At 35.9% G+C, this 18,179-nt stretch overlaps 2 protein-coding genes and 1 long non-coding RNA gene across 4 annotated transcripts; 1 reads left to right on the forward strand and 2 right to left on the reverse strand.

Moving 5' to 3' along the window:
* Window positions 1-154: 154 nt before the first annotated feature.
* LOC105155772 (membrane steroid-binding protein 2) lies at window positions 155-2,478 on the reverse strand. Its single transcript, XM_011071720.3, has 2 exons — window positions 2,099-2,478; window positions 155-685 (listed from the first exon to the last, which is right to left on the reverse strand). Exons 1-2 carry the CDS (start codon window positions 2,389-2,391, stop codon window positions 385-387), a joined length of 594 nt encoding a protein of 197 aa, XP_011070022.1. The 5' UTR covers window positions 2,392-2,478; the 3' UTR covers window positions 155-384.
* A 1,402-nt stretch (window positions 2,479-3,880) lies between these two features.
* Window positions 3,881-7,737, reverse strand: LOC105155773 (uncharacterized). 2 transcript variants are annotated; one of them, XR_016063901.1, is made up of 5 exons: window positions 7,588-7,737; window positions 6,658-6,774; window positions 5,365-5,463; window positions 4,957-5,198; window positions 3,881-4,679 (listed from the first exon to the last, which is right to left on the reverse strand). It is a non-coding gene; the product is annotated as an uncharacterized LOC105155773 (long non-coding RNA). The 2 variants fall into 2 exon arrangements; XR_016063890.1 differs by lacking the exon at window positions 3,881-4,679 and having other exon boundaries at window positions 4,778-5,198.
* Window positions 7,738-10,711: 2,974 nt separating this feature from the next.
* LOC105155775 (uncharacterized) lies at window positions 10,712-18,071 on the forward strand. The gene is made up of 4 exons (XM_011071722.3): window positions 10,712-11,215; window positions 11,325-11,367; window positions 11,469-14,394; window positions 15,788-18,071. The coding sequence occupies exons 3-4, from the start codon at window positions 11,491-11,493 to the stop codon at window positions 17,648-17,650; spliced, it is 4,767 nt and encodes a 1,588-aa protein (XP_011070024.1). The 5' UTR covers window positions 10,712-11,215; window positions 11,325-11,367; window positions 11,469-11,490; the 3' UTR covers window positions 17,651-18,071.
* The last annotated feature ends 108 nt before the right edge of the window (window positions 18,072-18,179 follow it).

The raw sequence follows: 18,179 nt of genomic DNA on the forward strand, positions 1-18,179 counted from the left end.
GGATTCTGAAGTTAAAAGTTCCTTGTAAATGACCAAACAAGTAAAATCCTGCAAAGCCTTGGGCTTTTGACACGCATCAATCTTCCTATAGCTTTTATCTTATCAAATAACCTGCTTATAATGAAACTATGGATCCAAATAAAGAAAGAATCCAAACCCAAATAGCAGTCCTTTATTAACATTCGACAGCCATCAGTTCAAAGTCTTCTAAGTACTTGATCCCTTAATAGTACAAATAGCACAGCAGTGAGGTTCACATGGACGTTCTATTTGCAGGAAAATTTACACGATCAAAGAGACTATAATGCTGTTCAAAACATAAGCATGGGCCTCCAGCAACAAATATTTCCAGCAAAAGGAAAAGTTTTAAGCCATAGATATCTTCTATTGCGTTTCATGTCCTTCTTTCTGTTTTTCCTCTGATTTATTTTCCGCGTGTTTGCTTGCTTCACTTTCATTTCCAGTTTCTTTGGACTCTGATGTGTTTTTGGAAACTAGCTGTCCAACCTTAACATACTTCTCCATGAACTTATATTCCCAGTCCTGCAGAACCTCCAACTCAGAAGCACTCAGACCTTCGATGTTTCCAGTAAGGTCTTTAGGGTCAAATGACATGAGAGCCAGGGCTCTGCTTGCATCCCTACCGGCAAACAGTGCATATGGCCCACCAGGCCCATAGAACATCCTGCCATAACATTGAGTAATTCCATCATATCAGTCTTACCAACATAGGGAGAAGTATCATGATGTGATTATTATTATTTGTGTAAGAGAACATCTTGGCAACTCAATAAATAGATGGAAGTGACAATGACTTGTTTGTATTGTGATACTACATGGAGACAAATAGCACTAACATCAGAATACTTAAGAATCTGATTGAACTTGTTATAAGAAGATGCATATACATCAGTTCAGATAAATTTTAAGTATAGGCGCAACACAAGAGAACTAATGGGGAAAATAAAGCAGGGCTCAATAGAACAATTAATCACAAGGGTGAATTTAGTCTCCCAGATGAGTTCAATCAACTACTTTGTACATGAAGCACAAAATCATCTGCAGTAAGACATTGCTGCCCTGTATTTTCATAAGAAAAACATGAGTGTGGAGAGGGGCTACCAGTGGTTAATTTTGCGATGCCTGAGCATTGATTAAAATGTCCAACAGCTACCAGCATGTGGCTGATCCTATTAATGTAAGAGTTGGGTGACCCAAGAATTCCTAGTATCTCTGATAGAGCTGATCATCAAGACTGATAAATTGGACCTATGATTCAAAACCATCTACTTCCATGCGCATTTCAGAAATGAGGAAGCCGGTTTACCAGAATCCATTTCTGAATAGCACCATGGCTCTAAGTACATAATATGAGGACAAGAAACCAAAGCTCTTATACTGAAGTGAGAGAACAAAGAAAATGCCCCTAGCCAGCATACAACATGGCATCACAGCCTAGGAGACACATTATCCAAGCAAGATATAAACTACAACTCAGGAGAAGAACTCTTGGATAACATTACCATCAGAAGATTACTCGAGTACCGAACCAAATTCAGAGAACAATGGTGTTCCTCTCAAAATTGTAATATAAAATATTTGTCCTGTATTTTTCTCCCATTTAAGCTCTCATGCCGGACTCGACTCTTAACTCCTGGTTCCAATATCAGATTTTTGTTCTTTCACCAAGGTGATAGCCCCATCCCACTCTATGTGAAAATAATCACAAACTGGATCCCCCTAACTCTATACAACACTCACTTCAATAAACAACTCAATATGTGGTTTTAGTAGCTGCGTGCACCACACAAATCACACATATTGCACCTTCCGCAACTTGGAAAAAGGATCATATGACCCACTGTACATAGAATTATCCAAAGTTGTCACCCTGAAGATGACATATAATCCGAGTGATATATAAAAAATACAGCAGAAAGAGGGGAAAAAATGGTTTTTACTATTCTTAACAGAGGATCGCCACACAGAACTCACACTAAATTCACACTAGCGCTACAATTTCCTAATTCGGTGATCGGAGAGAATCTTACAACTATACCTAAAAAATGAAGTACAATCTTGAAGGGCGTTCACTAACCTGGAACGAGACACATCATAGATCTGTCCCTTGATCGCCATGAGCAAGGGCTTGCTGGGGTCGGAGCCATCATACGCTCTCAACTCTTCCTCGGTGACATCGCCCATCTGCACGGGCTCGCGGAGGGCAAATTCATTGGCTCTCTTGACAGCGGCGTAATCATCTGCTGCAACAAACATGCCGCAGACCACCTTGTAAGTGACGTACATCAGAGCCAGTATGGTGAAAAACGCCGCCGGCGAGAGGCCCGTGTAATGGTTGATCGATTCCGTTAGCGTCTCCCAGAGCGCCATTGGTTTTTCTTCCCTTGTTTGTGTGTTGGTAGGTGAAGTGGAAGTGAGAGAGGAGAAATGAAATTGTGGGGGTTTTGTACAAGTGGAAAAGGATAGATGTCAACTACCAAACTAAATGGAAATATCGAAATTTCTTAACCAAAAGCTGATAGCTTACAATCAAACTGATTCCAAAAAGTGTAATATATTTATAATATGATATTACTGATGATAAATATAATATATTTATTGTATAATTGATTATTTTTAAGAATAATTATATTTTTCTCTCATGAGGCGTGTAGATGATTTTAGCACTCTTGATGTTTGTTTTTGTCTAACAATAAATATTTTTCATTAGTCAAATTTTACCAAATTTATTGATATTAATAAAAAACAAATTGAGAAAAAATATATATTAATGCAGTTAACTTATTACTGATTTATTAAAGTCAAATTAATCTTTTTATAACCAAATTACTCTCATATGTCTTCATGCGTTAGTTCATTGAATTTGCTGATATTAAGAAAAAAATCTATATTAATCCAATTGACTTTATTACTGACTTATTAAAGTCAAATTAATCATTTTATAACCAAATTAGCCTCATACGTTTTTATGAGTTAATGCATGTGAAGAGGTATATTTTTCACCAATTAAGAGTAATTTAGTCCAAAAAAATTATTTGACCTGCAATGAGTTAATAATTAGTCAATTGAAGGTAAATATCACTTGACATTCAGTTTATTTTGTTAATATCAGTAAAATTCAATGAATTTTGATTAATAGAGTGATTTATTTATTAGATGGAAGCAAACTTTAAAGATGCTAGATGTAATTTCTCATACCATTAGGGGGTTAATATGTAACTACACCAAACTTTAAAGGAGGGGAATGTAACAATCCTTTTTTTTTTTTAATTATATACTGATCACAACTCAATTATATCGTATTTGTCATCCAACCAAATTCAGTTTGAGTTAGAACTGTCAATGGAAATATATCATAACTGAGTTTGAGGTCATGTTTCAAATGCCACCAAATATGAATGTGAGTAATTGATATATTGCTCAATTTATTGAAATATTGATATAACAATATAAATAAAATTGCCACAAAATTAGTAGTTTTAAAGTAATTTTAGTTTAAAGATGGAAAATGTAGGAAAGAATACACATTGTGGCATTGTAAAGTGTTGAAAACATGAAAAAGAGTTGATTACGTTTGTTTCAACTTTCAAAAATGGCGTGCTTCATGTTGTTCTTCCTAATTCAACTTAAAAAACGTGGACTATGTCCGTAGGGACGATACGAAAAACGGGTTAAATATAATTTAACTCATGTGATATGAAAAAAGAATAAAAAAAATTATGTAAAAATATATTGACGTTTTAAGTCTGACAAATTTAGGTTATTTATATAATAAATATAATATACTTGATATATAACTCGTGTATTGATCGATCACTTGACAAATGTAATAATCGGTTACTTTTACCGATCGTATTAATATAGAAAATTGCTAATAGATGTAAGTATCTCCTGATAGTCCCTGAAAGAATTTTAGGACAATAAGCAGGAAAATAATCTCCCCTCTGTCTGGATAAAAACAGGAGGGAAGAGATTCCTTGAAGAATGTGGAAAATAACTACCATGAATCAGGACAAGCAATCTTGAATTTGACTTTATCTAGACAAGTTCGAATAAGCATTCTTGGAAATCTGGAACTTGGATTGTACCTTGTACTCTTTACTCAGGTGCTGCTTCAGACCAGTGGGACCAAAATTTCTGCAGATGGGATGCAAAACCTCCCCCATCCAATGCAATCACTTCAGTTTTTAACCTTAGGGGTGTGGTCGACCTTATTTATGCAATCGATCTTGTTGTCTATTTTACTCATGCAGTCGAGCTGCAACCGTTCATGACCGTCCAAGTCCGAACCTACATCAAAATTATATGTTGAATTCTCAGAGACTAACAGAGCTATTATCCGAGATCAAAAAATCCGAGTCCTGTATTTCGAATGTGATGCTCTCATCTGGTCGGACGGTAGTGCATCACCGGAGTTCTTGGCATTGGATTTTTGCTTCTCTTCATTTTTCATGAGCTTGGCATAAGCTTCGTAGTCGAAGCCTTCCTTGCTTTTCCCACCAAAGGCCGGCTCCAATTTGTCCATGTCAAACAGAGATTCCATTACCTTTGTACTCTGAGGCTGATCTGAGTACACAAACTATATTTTCTTGTACGTCTTAAGCTCAAGAAATGGTTTCACCAACTGAGTACAAGTTTGTGGATGAAATTTAGAACCACTGTGTATATAAAAACCCACAAAAGATCTTATCATTATCTCTCTTTCAGGATAAAATGCAGAAAAATTGCAAAATTTAAACATCTTATCAAATTCCAATTTGCGTTAGAAAAAATCTTATAATTATCTCTCTTTCGGGATCAAATGCAGAATAATTGAACATTTTTACATCTTATCAAATTTCCAAATATCGTCATCTATTCATATAGAAGGGATGTACGTCATCAAAAGCAAGCCTCGCATAAAATGCTGAACATGAAGAGTATGTCGAGACCTACCAACCAGAAGGACTCAAAAGACTTTTGGGGGATTGTACAGAATTGCGATGCCAAGCCTCTCAGGGTAATGGTCCAGAAATAGACGAGCTGTTTCTCGAGTTGCCTTCATCGATATGCAAGACATGTTCCACTTTTCAAAGTCGATTAACCACACCATCTGATCCATCTTCATCTAGGTCCGATATAGCACTCTCCATGCAATATACCAAGTACTTGATTTGCCCTTCTACAGCTTTTGTATTCTGACACATAGAAGACAAGTCATGGAAAGAACTACCAAACTAGTCTAGACTAAACATTGTACACTGATGCTTGAAATGAGATTATTCCAACATTTATCGGACAAAGAACAACAGATTTACCACAGATTCTTTTCTCGTAAGTAAAAACCTTAATGAACTTCTCTACCTGGAATCCAGGTCTCATGACTAGCACAGCCCCGCCATATTTGTCACGGTAGTTGGCCCTGTAAACTTTTCCAGTCTCAGCTTCCTGAGCAAATCCATCCTGAATCAACAAGAACCGAAAGAAAAGACTATCACGTCTAATGTTAATGTGTTAATATCAGGTTAAGGCTTCTGGATGAAGAATGTATGGTTTTGCTTTATCATCTGTATGAAGTAAAACAATGTCCAGACCGACTACAGACAAAAAAATTGCAAGTGAGTTAAATTTATACTCCAAAAGGAAACATGTTTGGTTCCTATTTGATTTAATGACTGCTTATTTAGTAACTTTAGCGATTATTCGACGCTAAACCTTCTAGAAAATTTTCTGAGATTCTCTTTCAACATCTTGGCTGCTTTCTTTGTATTCAAATTCCTTGCTCTAGGAAATCTTAGTATTGATGTATCGGAACATTGACAAGGGAATTTATTTGCAACAGGGCTAATCAACTTCCTAAGTTCATTAATCTGAACCAAAGCAATTGATTGATCACTATTTGATGCAACCTCGAAGAGCCTACATGTCGCCGGTATTTCATGCTTACACTTCCATGTAAGCATCATGCCATATTCAATAGTACAAGTTATAAAATTCATGATCAAAGGAAAGTAGTTCCTCTGTTGCCAAGGAAAAAAGCAAGTCCCTTTGGACCAGAATATCAGTTCTGTATCTATTTTCATGAGTAGCAATAATAAGAAAATATTTGGTCAAAGACATGTATTTTGTTATGATTCAAGCACAGATTGCGAGCGTAGAATAGGAACATACACAAAATTTACATGGGTACCACAAAATCGAGCTGCATCCATTGGAAAACAGGAGCACATTTATTAACTATATCACAAAGAGGTACAAATCGGAGTACAGAATGGCTGTTTCAACTAAAACATAACCCTAGTTCCGGAAATCTCTTATAAACCCTCCAGGTTCATTTCCTCCATCCACTTCAAAAAAGAGGGCCCCTTGATTTCACTCCTAAGACTCTAAGACATAAATTCTTCACCACATCTCATATGAACACCATTTCTGCTTGGAAATAATCAATTGGTAAACTAGCATCATAAGAATGTTCTAGTGAAGGAAAGGAGTGACTGGAGAAACACCAAAATGCAAAACAACAGTATACACACAAGAACAGTGATCGTTGCACGAATCAAGATGACAATAGATGGTAATGTCCCTTAACTTAATGGTACAAGAAACATTCTCCAGAATCAAATGGATATATGACTGGAATAAAGGTAAAGTAAGAACCTTAGCTTGCTCCACCTCATTGGGCATACACTTTTCTGGAACATCTGCCTGTGGTTTTTGGGCTGACATTTTCTTCCTCTTCTTGTAGTGATGACAGCCAGCTATATCATCAGTAGACTGCATATTTTCAAAGCATAACCTCACATTAAAAAGAAGCATAATGGTAAATTAAATGCTTTAAATCATAAGTAATTACAGCTAATATGAACTTCCATCAAACTGGTAGAAACGCGGAAGAAGGTAAACAAGTATTCCTACAAATGATTCTGTCATCCCAGAGATGATATTCTTTTCAAATTTTGTGAAGTATGCAGCAGAAATTTTCTCTATATAGCACGGTACTCAATCCCACAAATACAGGTCCGAGCTTGTATAAGGAAACTAATTTGAAATACGATGAAACTCAAGATTCAAAACATTCATAAAATCTCCAATTATATATCTCTGGACTTCTAGAAACAAGAACCAAGTGCTTGCGGTATGCAATTTTAGGAATCTCATTAAGTGATCATTTATCTAAATGGTGAAACATATAAGACGGTATAAGCCATGAAGATTCATAATGAGCTTCATCAATATTGCATATTAATTCAGGAATTCCCATCCATCTTTTTTACCACCATAAATAGATTTCAAAGGGTAAGAAATTACAAGCATTGAATCCTCCAACATCAACTTGGAATCACGAAAAGCAAATAGTTCTCTCTTTCTTGCTAGCCCTCAACAACCGATCACAACATGATCAAATGTGTGCAAAGTGTGTGATTTTGCTTCAAAATCTTCCCTTTTTATTACAAAACATAAGCATGCATGAAATCACATATATAAATCAATTTCTCAATTTCTCTCTGAGGAGAACAATCGATCACATATAAATCATTACATTTACATTGAACACAAAAACCAACAAAAACAGAGAGAAAGGCATACCCAGAAATCATAGGAATTGCCCCCATAAAGAAGAAAGAATTATCAGTTTGGTTTATGGTGAGAAAATCATGGAAGAAGAAGAAGTGAAGTGAGGGAATGGCAGCTTTGCTGTTTCCTTAAAAGCATGCTGGGCCAACGGTGAGGCTCCTGGCCGCTCCCCAATATGGTTTGTAAATTACACTTGCCACCCCAATTATGTGAAAAATTGCGTATCCGCCCATGTATTTCTTAGTATTAACTTTCTCCCCTATTATATATAAATTTATTCATCCACATTTATTTGCAAAAGAATAATAAATATTATATATATATATATATATATATACTTGTATTGAGGTTGAATGAGAGGTTTTCCATAAAACGTGTGGTAAATTACATTCATACTCACTGAAATTATAATAAAATATGCAAGGATTCTCTATTTTTTGTCAAATTACATTCGTTGAGATTATAATTATAATTACAACTATACCCTCTATTTTGAGACAAAACTACATCCCCTAAAAAGCATTACGCTAACAGAGAATGTTGCTGTAAATTTATTAAAAAAAAGAAAATATCTATATATTTCGGCCTAATATCAAAGGATATAATTTACGCTAAAATGTAAGTGTAGTTAAAAGGTTTTGTTTGTTATTAAAATAGTTATTTATTTAGTTCCTTCATATTTTCTTTTTTTTTTAATCAATTTTTTTAACTTTTTTACTCTTTTGTGTGTTATTGAAGTACTTCTAGAAATTTAAACATTAATAAAAAATGAAGAATAAAAATATCAATTTGATTAGAAAAGATATTAAAACTTTCTTGATATATTGTTCCATATCATTTTAGTAGCTCGCATGCACTATTCAAAAATGAAATTTTGATATATTTATACATAGAAATAAAATTTATATATAATATAAAATAGGGTGAATTACATCAACACCTCCTGAGGTTTGATATAATTATAAATAAATTTTTATTAAATTAAAAATTACATTTACCCTCCTTAAGGTTTGTTTCATCTTATGTTTAACTCCACTGGTAGTGTTCCATTGAATTTATCATATGTTTTCCCAGAAATCCTGATAAAATGTTTGACTATGATTTTTAGACAACTTTTCAAACGAAAATGCTCTTTGGACCAAATTGTAATATTTTAGATTGAGGGAGTTAGATGATATGATTTCACATAAATTGTACTTAAATAATATGTATATATATATATATATACATATATTTGCTAAACTAACTGATTTTATCCTTTAAATATTGCGAAGATTACCTTATATATTTGGGAAAATTACATCTACACACCCTGAGATTTAATATAATCACAAATACATCTTGTTAGATAGAAAAATACATTTACCCTCCTTAAGGTTTGTAAAATATTACAATTAATTGCAAAAAAAAGTGTGAATATACAAAAATACCCTTCATTTATCAGGAAAAAGAAATTAATTTTCAAAAAGACTAAAAACTCCTTAAACAAAACTTTATTAGGAGGGTAAATGTAATTTCCTATCTAAGAAGGATGTATTTGTAATTATATTCAACCTCAGGAGTTGTGGATGTAATTCACCCTAATATATAAGATAGTCTCCACAATTTAATGGATGAAAAAGGCTAATTTAGCAAAAAAGATAAATATCACATTTAACCCCCTCAATATTTTAAAATATTATAATTTGGTCCAAAGGGCATTTTGTCTGAAAAGTTGTTCAAATCATAGTCAAACTTTTATCAGGGAGAATAACATGTGATAAATTCACCGGAACCTTACCAGTGGAGTTAAATGTAAGACGAAACAAACCTTAAGAAGGATAAATATAATTTTTTATCTAACATGAATATATTTGTAATTATATCAAAATATCAGGAGAAATTAATGTAATTTACCCTATAAATAACAAAATTTGTGGGCCATTATAACAAAATAAAATTTGTTTATAAAAAAAATGTGATATGTGATTGGAGGGATGTTGGTGGATCACAATTTGCATATGAGTTTTAATAATTTGATTACTATCATAATATATTAATCTTTTTTGAATAAAAAATTGCAACAATCGTGTGAGTAAGTCATGTAATTATTATAGCTTTCCAAAAAAAAAAAAAAAGAAAAGGTCATGTAATTATTATGTACATTGGAGTCCATGACCTTCCTCACTAGACAATCCTTTATCTATCATTTTATGGGCTAATAATGCTCATTATTGCTTTCCTCAAATAATTAAGAGAACAAATATGATTTTATTAATTTCTAATTAAAAAAGTTAATAAAATTCAAATTTGACTTATTTGGGTATTTTATTATTTAATAATAAATCTTTTAAAATATACTCAAAACTATCAAAATCTCACATGCCCATTTCACCCTTTAAAAATTTCAACATGGTATGCAATTCTTGCATTATAATAGTTGAGCAAGAATCATGAGCTTCCACTTCCCATTTGAATGATTGAAAAATGTACACAAAGATTGAATCAAATCATTGAATCTACATTGTTGGTAAAAGTCGGTAAAATTGAGATCTCATAATTAAGATATTATGAGTTTAAATTTTACTTATATATGAATCTATTTTAACAATACTTATTTATTAATTATAAATATTTGATATTAATAACTAATATATTAATTGTTAATAGTTGAAATTAATTCGTTAAAAAAGACAAGGAAAAGAACATTGAATGTACATCAAACTTTTGATGTCTGCCAATAAAATTTGAGTATCATTGGGTCTAAGTATATGCATCCAAATAAGTGGAAAAAAACAAATCATATACTTGAATTGGATCTTGTCTCCTATGAAATCAAGTGGACATCATGGAGTAGATGAATATAAAATCAAGAACCCATAATTCATTTGCAAATAATAACTATAAATGTAGAAAATAAATTGGAAAAGAAAAGTAAAAAAATATTTTAAAATGAAAGACATAATTTTTATTTTAGTAATTAAATTTTAAGACAAGAGTAATTAAGTAGTAATGGGGGTGGTCCTGTCTTGTGCTTCCAACCATCACAGACATAGGAAAGAAAGTCAGATTGAAGTCCTTAATCCAAGAAAGTAATGATCACCCTCATTCCTACACAAATTAAAGAATTATTCAATGTTTGATTAACGTAGACTCGGCTTCACAGAGTTTGGCCTGAACCCTCAAACCACAGCTGTTTGATGGCATTTCTTATCAAATAATCACCAAGATTCCGTGATCTGTGCTTAATCCTGTGTATGAGATTTTGTGATTAGCACCACAAGATGACCACGTTCAAAGACTTGGAACACTAGATTTCTTTTATTACAGAAGCAAGACATTTGAATGTCTGTATAGAAAAAGTGAACAGAAAGAGAAAGATCCCATCTTTCCCTTTTCCACATTCTACTTTTTCTGCTTTTGGGTACCCCCAATCACCCCCCCCCCCCCAACCCACACCCCATCCCCACAACCAAGAAACTCTTTTTTTTTTTTTTCTCCATAAAATTTGATACCTAGAGTACAGGTAGACAGAATACTGGATCAATAGCTGTAGCTGAGGCAAGAAAAGAAAGAAAGTGAGTGTAAAGCAAAGAAATCAAGATTATACTTTTTTGCTGCTTTCGGTCCCCCCTGATAGATTGATCTCTGTTTCAAGCTGGTATGGTTAACTTTTCTCTAGTTGTTGTCAAATTCTTTCATTTTTCTGTTCCACTGGAAATTCATTTTAGTTTCTTGGAATCTCAGCTTCCTTTGTTTTGGGTTTACAGGTGCTGTCCGATTGTTTATATTTTTGCTGTATAATTCTTTAAGGTGAGTTCTTGACTTATGTTGTTACTTGGTTTGATTATGTTGTCTGTTTACTTTGTGGTATGTCTTGATCTAATGATTTCTAAATTCTATTGATGTGGCAGATTTGGAAGGAAAGATTGGTTTATGAGAGTAGGAATAGAAGAAATGGATATTGAATTATTGGAGATTGGAGTTAAACTGAGGAAAGGAGCGATCTTTACAGTCAAATTGTGCTTTAGATCAGTCTGCAGTCATCCATTTCTTGTGGGTATGCTGTGTTTCTTGATATTTCTGTACAGATTATCCCCATTTATTTTTTCATTCTTGGTATCTGCCTCCCCTGTGCTTGTTTGCACTGCTGTTTTGCTGGGAACCCTTTTGAGTTTTGGGCAACCAAATATACCTGAAATTGAAATAGAAGAGAAAACAACCTATGAGGCTGTCTCGATAAAGACTGGGGTGTCGGAAGATGCTACTGTTGTTGAGAAGAATGAGAGCTTTTACGTTGAAAGATTCAGTGAGAAGAGAAGGGATGAAGCAGAGGAGTCAACTGAGCAGACAGATTTACTGGCAGGTAAGCTTGGTGAAGTTTGTAGAGAGAATGGTTCAGATGATACTGCTCCGTTGATTGAGGAAAGATCACGGGAGATCGAATTGAATGATGGTGAAATGTGGGAAGCTGAAAGAGGTTTAGGTGATTTGGGATACAAGGAGAAAGCTGAGTGGAACGAAGAGATACTTAATGATGGGGAAGTTGGGGAGAACCACTATGCTTCAGATGCAAAGGTGAATGATGAAGTTCTTGAATCGGATGATGAGAAATCCGAAGCGGACTCTTTTGATTCCGAGAAGGTGAATGTGGATTCTCTGGATTCTCCTCCTCGTTCTCCCTGGGCACGAGTTGAAGAGCGGGAGGACAAAGAGGAAGAAGTGCAAGGCGAAGATGAAGAGGATGGTGATTCAGATTCTGATTCGGATCGGGCTGAGAGTTCCTCTCCGGATGCCTCTATGGCCGACATAATACCGATGCTTGATGAGCTCCATCCACTATTGGATGAAGAGGCTCCTCGACCTGTTCATATTTCCCGTGATGGCTCTGATGTTGCATCTGAGAGGTCTCCAAAATCCAGCACTAGAAGTCATGAATCGGATGATGAGACCGAAAATCAGGAGGATTTGGAAGCTGCAGATGATGACAATGAAGATGGTGAAGATGAAGAAGATGGACAAGGAGACAAGGAAGAGCAGACAAAGTCTGCCATTACATGGACAGAAGAGGACCAAAAGAATCTCATGGATCTTGGAAGTTCTGAGATCGAAAGGAACCAAAGGTTGGAGAACTTAATTTTAAGGAGGAGAGCAAGGAAAAATATGGGTGTGTTTCCGGAAAGGAACTTGATAGACTTGGAGAGTGCTGATCTTCCATTCAATATTACCCCCATTTCGACAAGAAGACAAAATCCATTTGATCTTCCTCATGATTCTTATGATGATTCAGGGCTTCCTCCTATTCCCGGTTCAGCTCCTTCTATTTTGTTACCGAGACGGAACCCTTTTGATATTCCTTATGACTCAAGTGAAGAGAAGCCTGATCTTATGGGAGATGGATTTCAAGAGGAGTTCACTTCTACATTTCAATCAAGAGAGCCATTCTTCCGAAGACACGAGAGTTTTACTGTGAGGCCTTCAATTTTTGCACCCAGCAGGCAGGATGTCAAAATGAGGCCTTACTTTGTTCCCGAGCGGACATTTTCCGAAGAATCAAGCTATTCTTCATTTCAGCGACAATTAAGTGAACTTAGTGATTCAAAGGTGAGTTCTGTTCCTGAAACTGAATCAATTGGTTCAGTTGAGGATCTGCAAGACAGGAAGCTGTCCAATGAAGATAATCGGCAAGAAGTTGAGGCAATTCCCCAGATGGAAGAAATCGCTGAAGGGGCTCAATCAGGGGAGCCAGAGCTGATATCCCTGGAAAAAGAAGATCTACATAGGGAACCAGAACCCATCCCTGAGATGGCGAGTGTTTCTGAGCATGTTGGACATGGGAGCCAATCTTCGGAAGAAGATTCTTTAGAGTTAGGCCTAGCAGAGAAGAAAGGCATTGAAGTCGACGAGCTTCATTTCCAATTTGAGGATGTTGCATATCATTATAGACAAGAAAATGTAACCCGACCAGTTGAAGTCCAAGCTACTGAATACCTTTCAAATTCTGATGTTGTTGAACAGAGATATAGTAGGGATTCAAGCTCTTCATCACTTTCTGAAGTAAGTGAAAGGGTTTTCACTGAGATGCTAGGTGAAGAGTTGCCAGTGTTAGAGGAGGGAGGAAGAGCTAGTGCTGCTGGAGAGCCAAGCATCACAACCCAAACTTCAGTAGAAAGTGCCGATCTCAATATCACAAGTACATTGGTTAGAGACATTCCAAACAGAGGACCTGTTTATGACTCCAGTCCCCGGGAAGTCAGGAATAACTTCTCATCCTCTTCGAGTTCTTTGGATGTGCATCCAGAGTCTGATCCAGGTCTCCCCCCTGTAATTGTCAAGAGAACAGTGTCTCTTCTTGATAGAGAATCTGAAGACAGTAGTCAGGAAATAAGAGAGCATGACAACGTGAGCACTGATTCCTCTGAAGTTAATTTGAGACCTGAAACTGAAGGTTCTTCAGCTGCGCCTAGTATCATACCCGATGTTTCTATTCTGTTGAAATCATCTGTTGAAGCTTCTGTGGAGGAAAATCCCATAGAGAAACACATTCAGACCCTGGACAAATCTTCTGAAGATCAAAATCTGGATCAACCTCAGGAGGATAAGTATTTATCAGTTTCTGAAAGAGAGAATCCAATTGAAGTCAGTGAGCCAATGTTTGAGAGTGAAGCAGAACTTTCAATTAGCATGGAAGAGACTGTCCAATCACCAAACTCCAGGACTGATGCTTACCGTGGAATTGACGAAAACTTAAATTCTACACATTATGCTGAAGCAAACACATCAGTCTTTTATGATAAAGCAATGGATGAGCCAATTCTTGAGCATCTCAGTGAAGTGCAGGTAAGTTAAACTATAAACGTTTCTTAGATTCATTTTATCCAATTCATTCTAATTGAGCTGAGTGATACCACAAATCCTTGCAACTAACATCGAGTATCCTCATGATTCGCTCATGAGTAATTCCAGTAATCTATTTTCTCCAGTTTCTCTTGGTTCTTTGAATAAACTTTAAAGTGAGTTGAGTTCTATATTGCTGCTGGTGGTGCCTTTTTGCATTGTGCATTCTAAAAAAGTAAAGACTGAAATCTAGTTAAGCAACTCCTATGCCAAACAGCTGGTTTTGATGCATGTCTGTCTTAAACCTTGTTTCTTGACCAAAAACTGAGAACTCTTATTGGCTGTTTGTCTAAACATACTAATTTACCTCTTATGCCACACTTAAATGGGGATTTGTTTATTCAGGAAAGACGGTGGGTATTTGGTTATAGGTAATGGTGTGAGATGAATCGAACGAGCCCTCCAGTCTCAAGGGGAGCTACTTGATTGAGCTCTTTGAAGAGTTGAGCTCGAGCTCAAGTGTCTTTGTTTGGCTTGCGAGCTTTTTCTTACATTTTAAATGCCTCTTATTTTCTCTAATACCAATGGACTAAAATAATACAAAGTATAAATATTACATTTTTAAATTTATTATAATAATACTTACTATTATTATAATAGGATACTTCATAAAGTAAAAAGCTTCATTTAGTGCATGTTTTAACTCATTCTTTTCAATAAATATTCATATGTGTATAATTTTATTTGTCTGTACTAATATCATTTTTTGGTTCATTCCCATTTACTTCTGTGAATCTTTTATCTATATACAATTGTATATATCTGTTTACAAAACTCTCCAATTTCACCAATGAGATCGAAGAAGATGTTATATCCTTAATATTATTATTATTCTTTCATATTTATCTACTGCATATATAGTTGCATAGATATGCATATATGTGTAACTAAACTAGTATTTCTTTTGTTTCTTACATACACCGTGTCCTTGGATCATCGTATCACAGGAATGTCTATATTCTATATCAATTCTTAAAATTTGGACAATCGATTTCAGGATTTCTTTTTAGACCCATAAATCTTTATTTAGTGTACTGCAGAATCTTTCATGTATAATTTTCTAACAATCTTGACTGTATAATAATTGCCACCTTATTAAACAAGAATAACAAATTCTATCTTAATCTGTATTCTGGTGGAACTGATGTTGTCCTGTTTATGTGTCTATCATCTTTTATATGACTCTCTGTTCCCAGACACGCACCCAGAAACAGTCATAGGAGAATTTTGTCCCGACTTTTCATTATTCTTGTATTTTGACTGCATTGTGGTCCTAATCTGTGTATCCGTAGATGCAAGAATTAACATTCGCGGGTGACTGCTCAATACAATGCAGGCATCAAGTTCCACAGTCGAGTCACTGGAGGTTGATCTGACTACACAGAAATCAAACATACCACAGATCCAAGAGCTTGATCATGAACCCTCATCAAATATCACCCCCCCATTGATTCCTGACTTTATTTCCTTTCCGTCAAGTGCTTCTGAGACAACCACTTCTCGTATTGTTGAAGAGGCAGATGAGATTAAGGAAATCGATGAAGGACTGTTATCTGAGTTAGATAATGTTGGGGACTTTAGTATGAACCAATGGGGATCAGGCTCAACTGAATTCGAAAAACACGTAGATCCCGTTGAAGAAAGTTTGCCTTCAGCATATCATGCCGAAACTAGCACTACGAGAGTTTTTGAGGTTGACTTGGTTGAAGTGAATGAAACAGAAGCTGGAAAACTTTCAGAGAATTCAAGGGAGGATATTCATGTGCATGAAGGGGACGTGGCATATATTTCAGAGTTACAAACATCTGAAGGAAGCATAGTTGAACATATTGATGCACCACAACCGGAGTTCAATAAAAGAGACGACCAGGATTCTCCTGATGGGGAAACATCTGAAGACGAGACATTGTCCAAGGAGAATGAAGTGCAGCCTGCTCATTTTGTCGTAAATCACAATTACGAAGACAATATTTCTGGGATATCTGAAGTCGAAGTGCACTCCATAGAAGATGTCAATTCTGTTGTGAAGAAAGCTGAATTGATGTCTCTGGAAACTGAAGTCTTGGCGGCAGAAGTTGAGGTGTCCTATCAAGGTCAAGTCGATATGGATAGCACTTCTGGGATGCCTGAACTTGAAGCTAATACAACCAAAGATATCAATCTGGCGCTTAAGCAAATCAGTGCTGAGGAAATCCAGGAGCCTGTTGTCCTGGAGCCACCTCCAGTAGTTGATGCAGATACAACTGCTAGGATGCCTGAACTTGAAGCTAGTACAATTGAAGATATTGATCTAGCATTTAAGCAAATCAGCGCTAAGGAGATCGAGAAGCCTGTTATGTTGGAGCCAACCCCAGCTGAGCTGATAGTTGATACAGATACAACATCTAGGATGCCTGAACTTGAAGTTAGTTCAATCGAAGATATTGATCTGGCATTTAAGCAAATCAGTGCTAAGGAAAGCGAGAAACCTGTCGTGTTGGAGGCATCTATAGCTGAGCCTGCGTTTGATACAGATACAGCTTCTAGGATGCCTGAGGTTGAAGCTAGTAGAATTGAAGATATTGATCTGGCATTTAAGCAAATCGGCGCCGAGGAAATTGAGAAGCCAGTCGTCTTGGAGCCTCCCCAAGCTGAATCGACAATTGAAGAAACTGTAACCAAGCACTCTGAGGATGAAAAATCACACAGAGATTCAAGTGTGATTCGCTCAACTCACGAGACATCAATTCTTGAAGCGAGACCAATTGAAGATGTCACTTTGGATAATAAGCCATCTAATGAATGCAGCATAGAGAGTCGTGGACTTCCCGATTCAGTGAATCACAATCTAAATTTGGTTGAGTTGGAAGAAACACAAGGAACTACTTCGGAACTGTATGTTGCACATCCTGTTCCTTCAGAGGATACCACCTTGCGTCCGGAGCAAGTGTCAGATGGTAACACAGAGGAGCAGCTGAAGCTAAAATTAGATGTTGGATCAGTAGAAATTGAGGTGGACAAAGCAGGTTCCTCTGTGGAGTCGTCGACTGTGAAAGAGGTCAATGTCTTTACAGCTGAAAAGCCAGGGCCTGAAGTCAAAGCACCTAAAGACTTGCATTCGGCATCACCTCTTAAGGGAAAAGGTAAAAGCTCTAAAAGCTCGAGCTCAAGTTCGAGCTCCAGCTCTGAATCAAGTTCAAGTGATTCTGATAGGGAATAATAATCCAAGATTGGAAAAGACGAGCTTCACGTCCACCGTCCCATTTCATGATTACCATTTTGAGGTTTCGATAGTTGTGGGTTTTTGTCCATGTTCTTTATTTAACTAGCAAGGTGATGGGTTTCTTCAAGAATGAGTTTTCATTTGATTTCTTGAAGTTTCAACATTTGGTGAGATTTTCTTTTGCTTTGGCAGTTAAGTATGTCTTGTGAGTGCAGTTTTGAGTTCTTGATGAGTAAACAGTTGTTTTGAGCTATCACATGGAGTGAGTCTTCCTGTAGAGTACTTGCAGACCTTAAGATTGTCAAGTGGTGGCTTGACATCTAAAGGAAAAGGTTTGTCGTGACAACCTTACATTGTACACTGTTTTTTGTGAACATACAACAGTTTGAGTGAAATGTTACGAATTTGGTGTACACAAGTTTCTATTTCGGTGTCATTTATTTTCGCTGCATTCTGAAACTTTCAGCAGCAAGAAAGCTTTTCATGATTTGCAATGCCCGGTAAACCCCCAAGGTCAGCTGACCTT

The sequence above is a fragment of the Sesamum indicum genome, linkage group LG2, assembly GCF_026168435.1.
Source record: "Sesamum indicum cultivar Baizhima isolate 11 linkage group LG2, ASM2616843v1, whole genome shotgun sequence".
Lineage (NCBI taxonomy): Eukaryota > Viridiplantae > Streptophyta > Magnoliopsida > Lamiales > Pedaliaceae > Sesamum > Sesamum indicum.

Bases quoted from the DNA above. Each gene is read 5' to 3' on its own strand.
- LOC105155772 (XM_011071720.3), bottom strand. From the start codon at position 2,391: ATGGCGCTCTGGGAGACGCTAACGGAATCGATCAACCATTACACGGGC. The intron at 686-2,098 runs GTTAGTGAACGC...ATGTTATGGCAG, and splicing joins TATGATGTGTCTCGTTCCAG to GATGTTCTATGGGCCTGGTG.
- LOC105155775 (XM_011071722.3), top strand. From the start codon at position 11,491: ATGAGAGTAGGAATAGAAGAAATGGATATTGAATTATTGGAGATTGGA. The intron at 14,395-15,787 runs GTAAGTTAAACT...AATACAATGCAG, and splicing joins AGCATCTCAGTGAAGTGCAG to GCATCAAGTTCCACAGTCGA.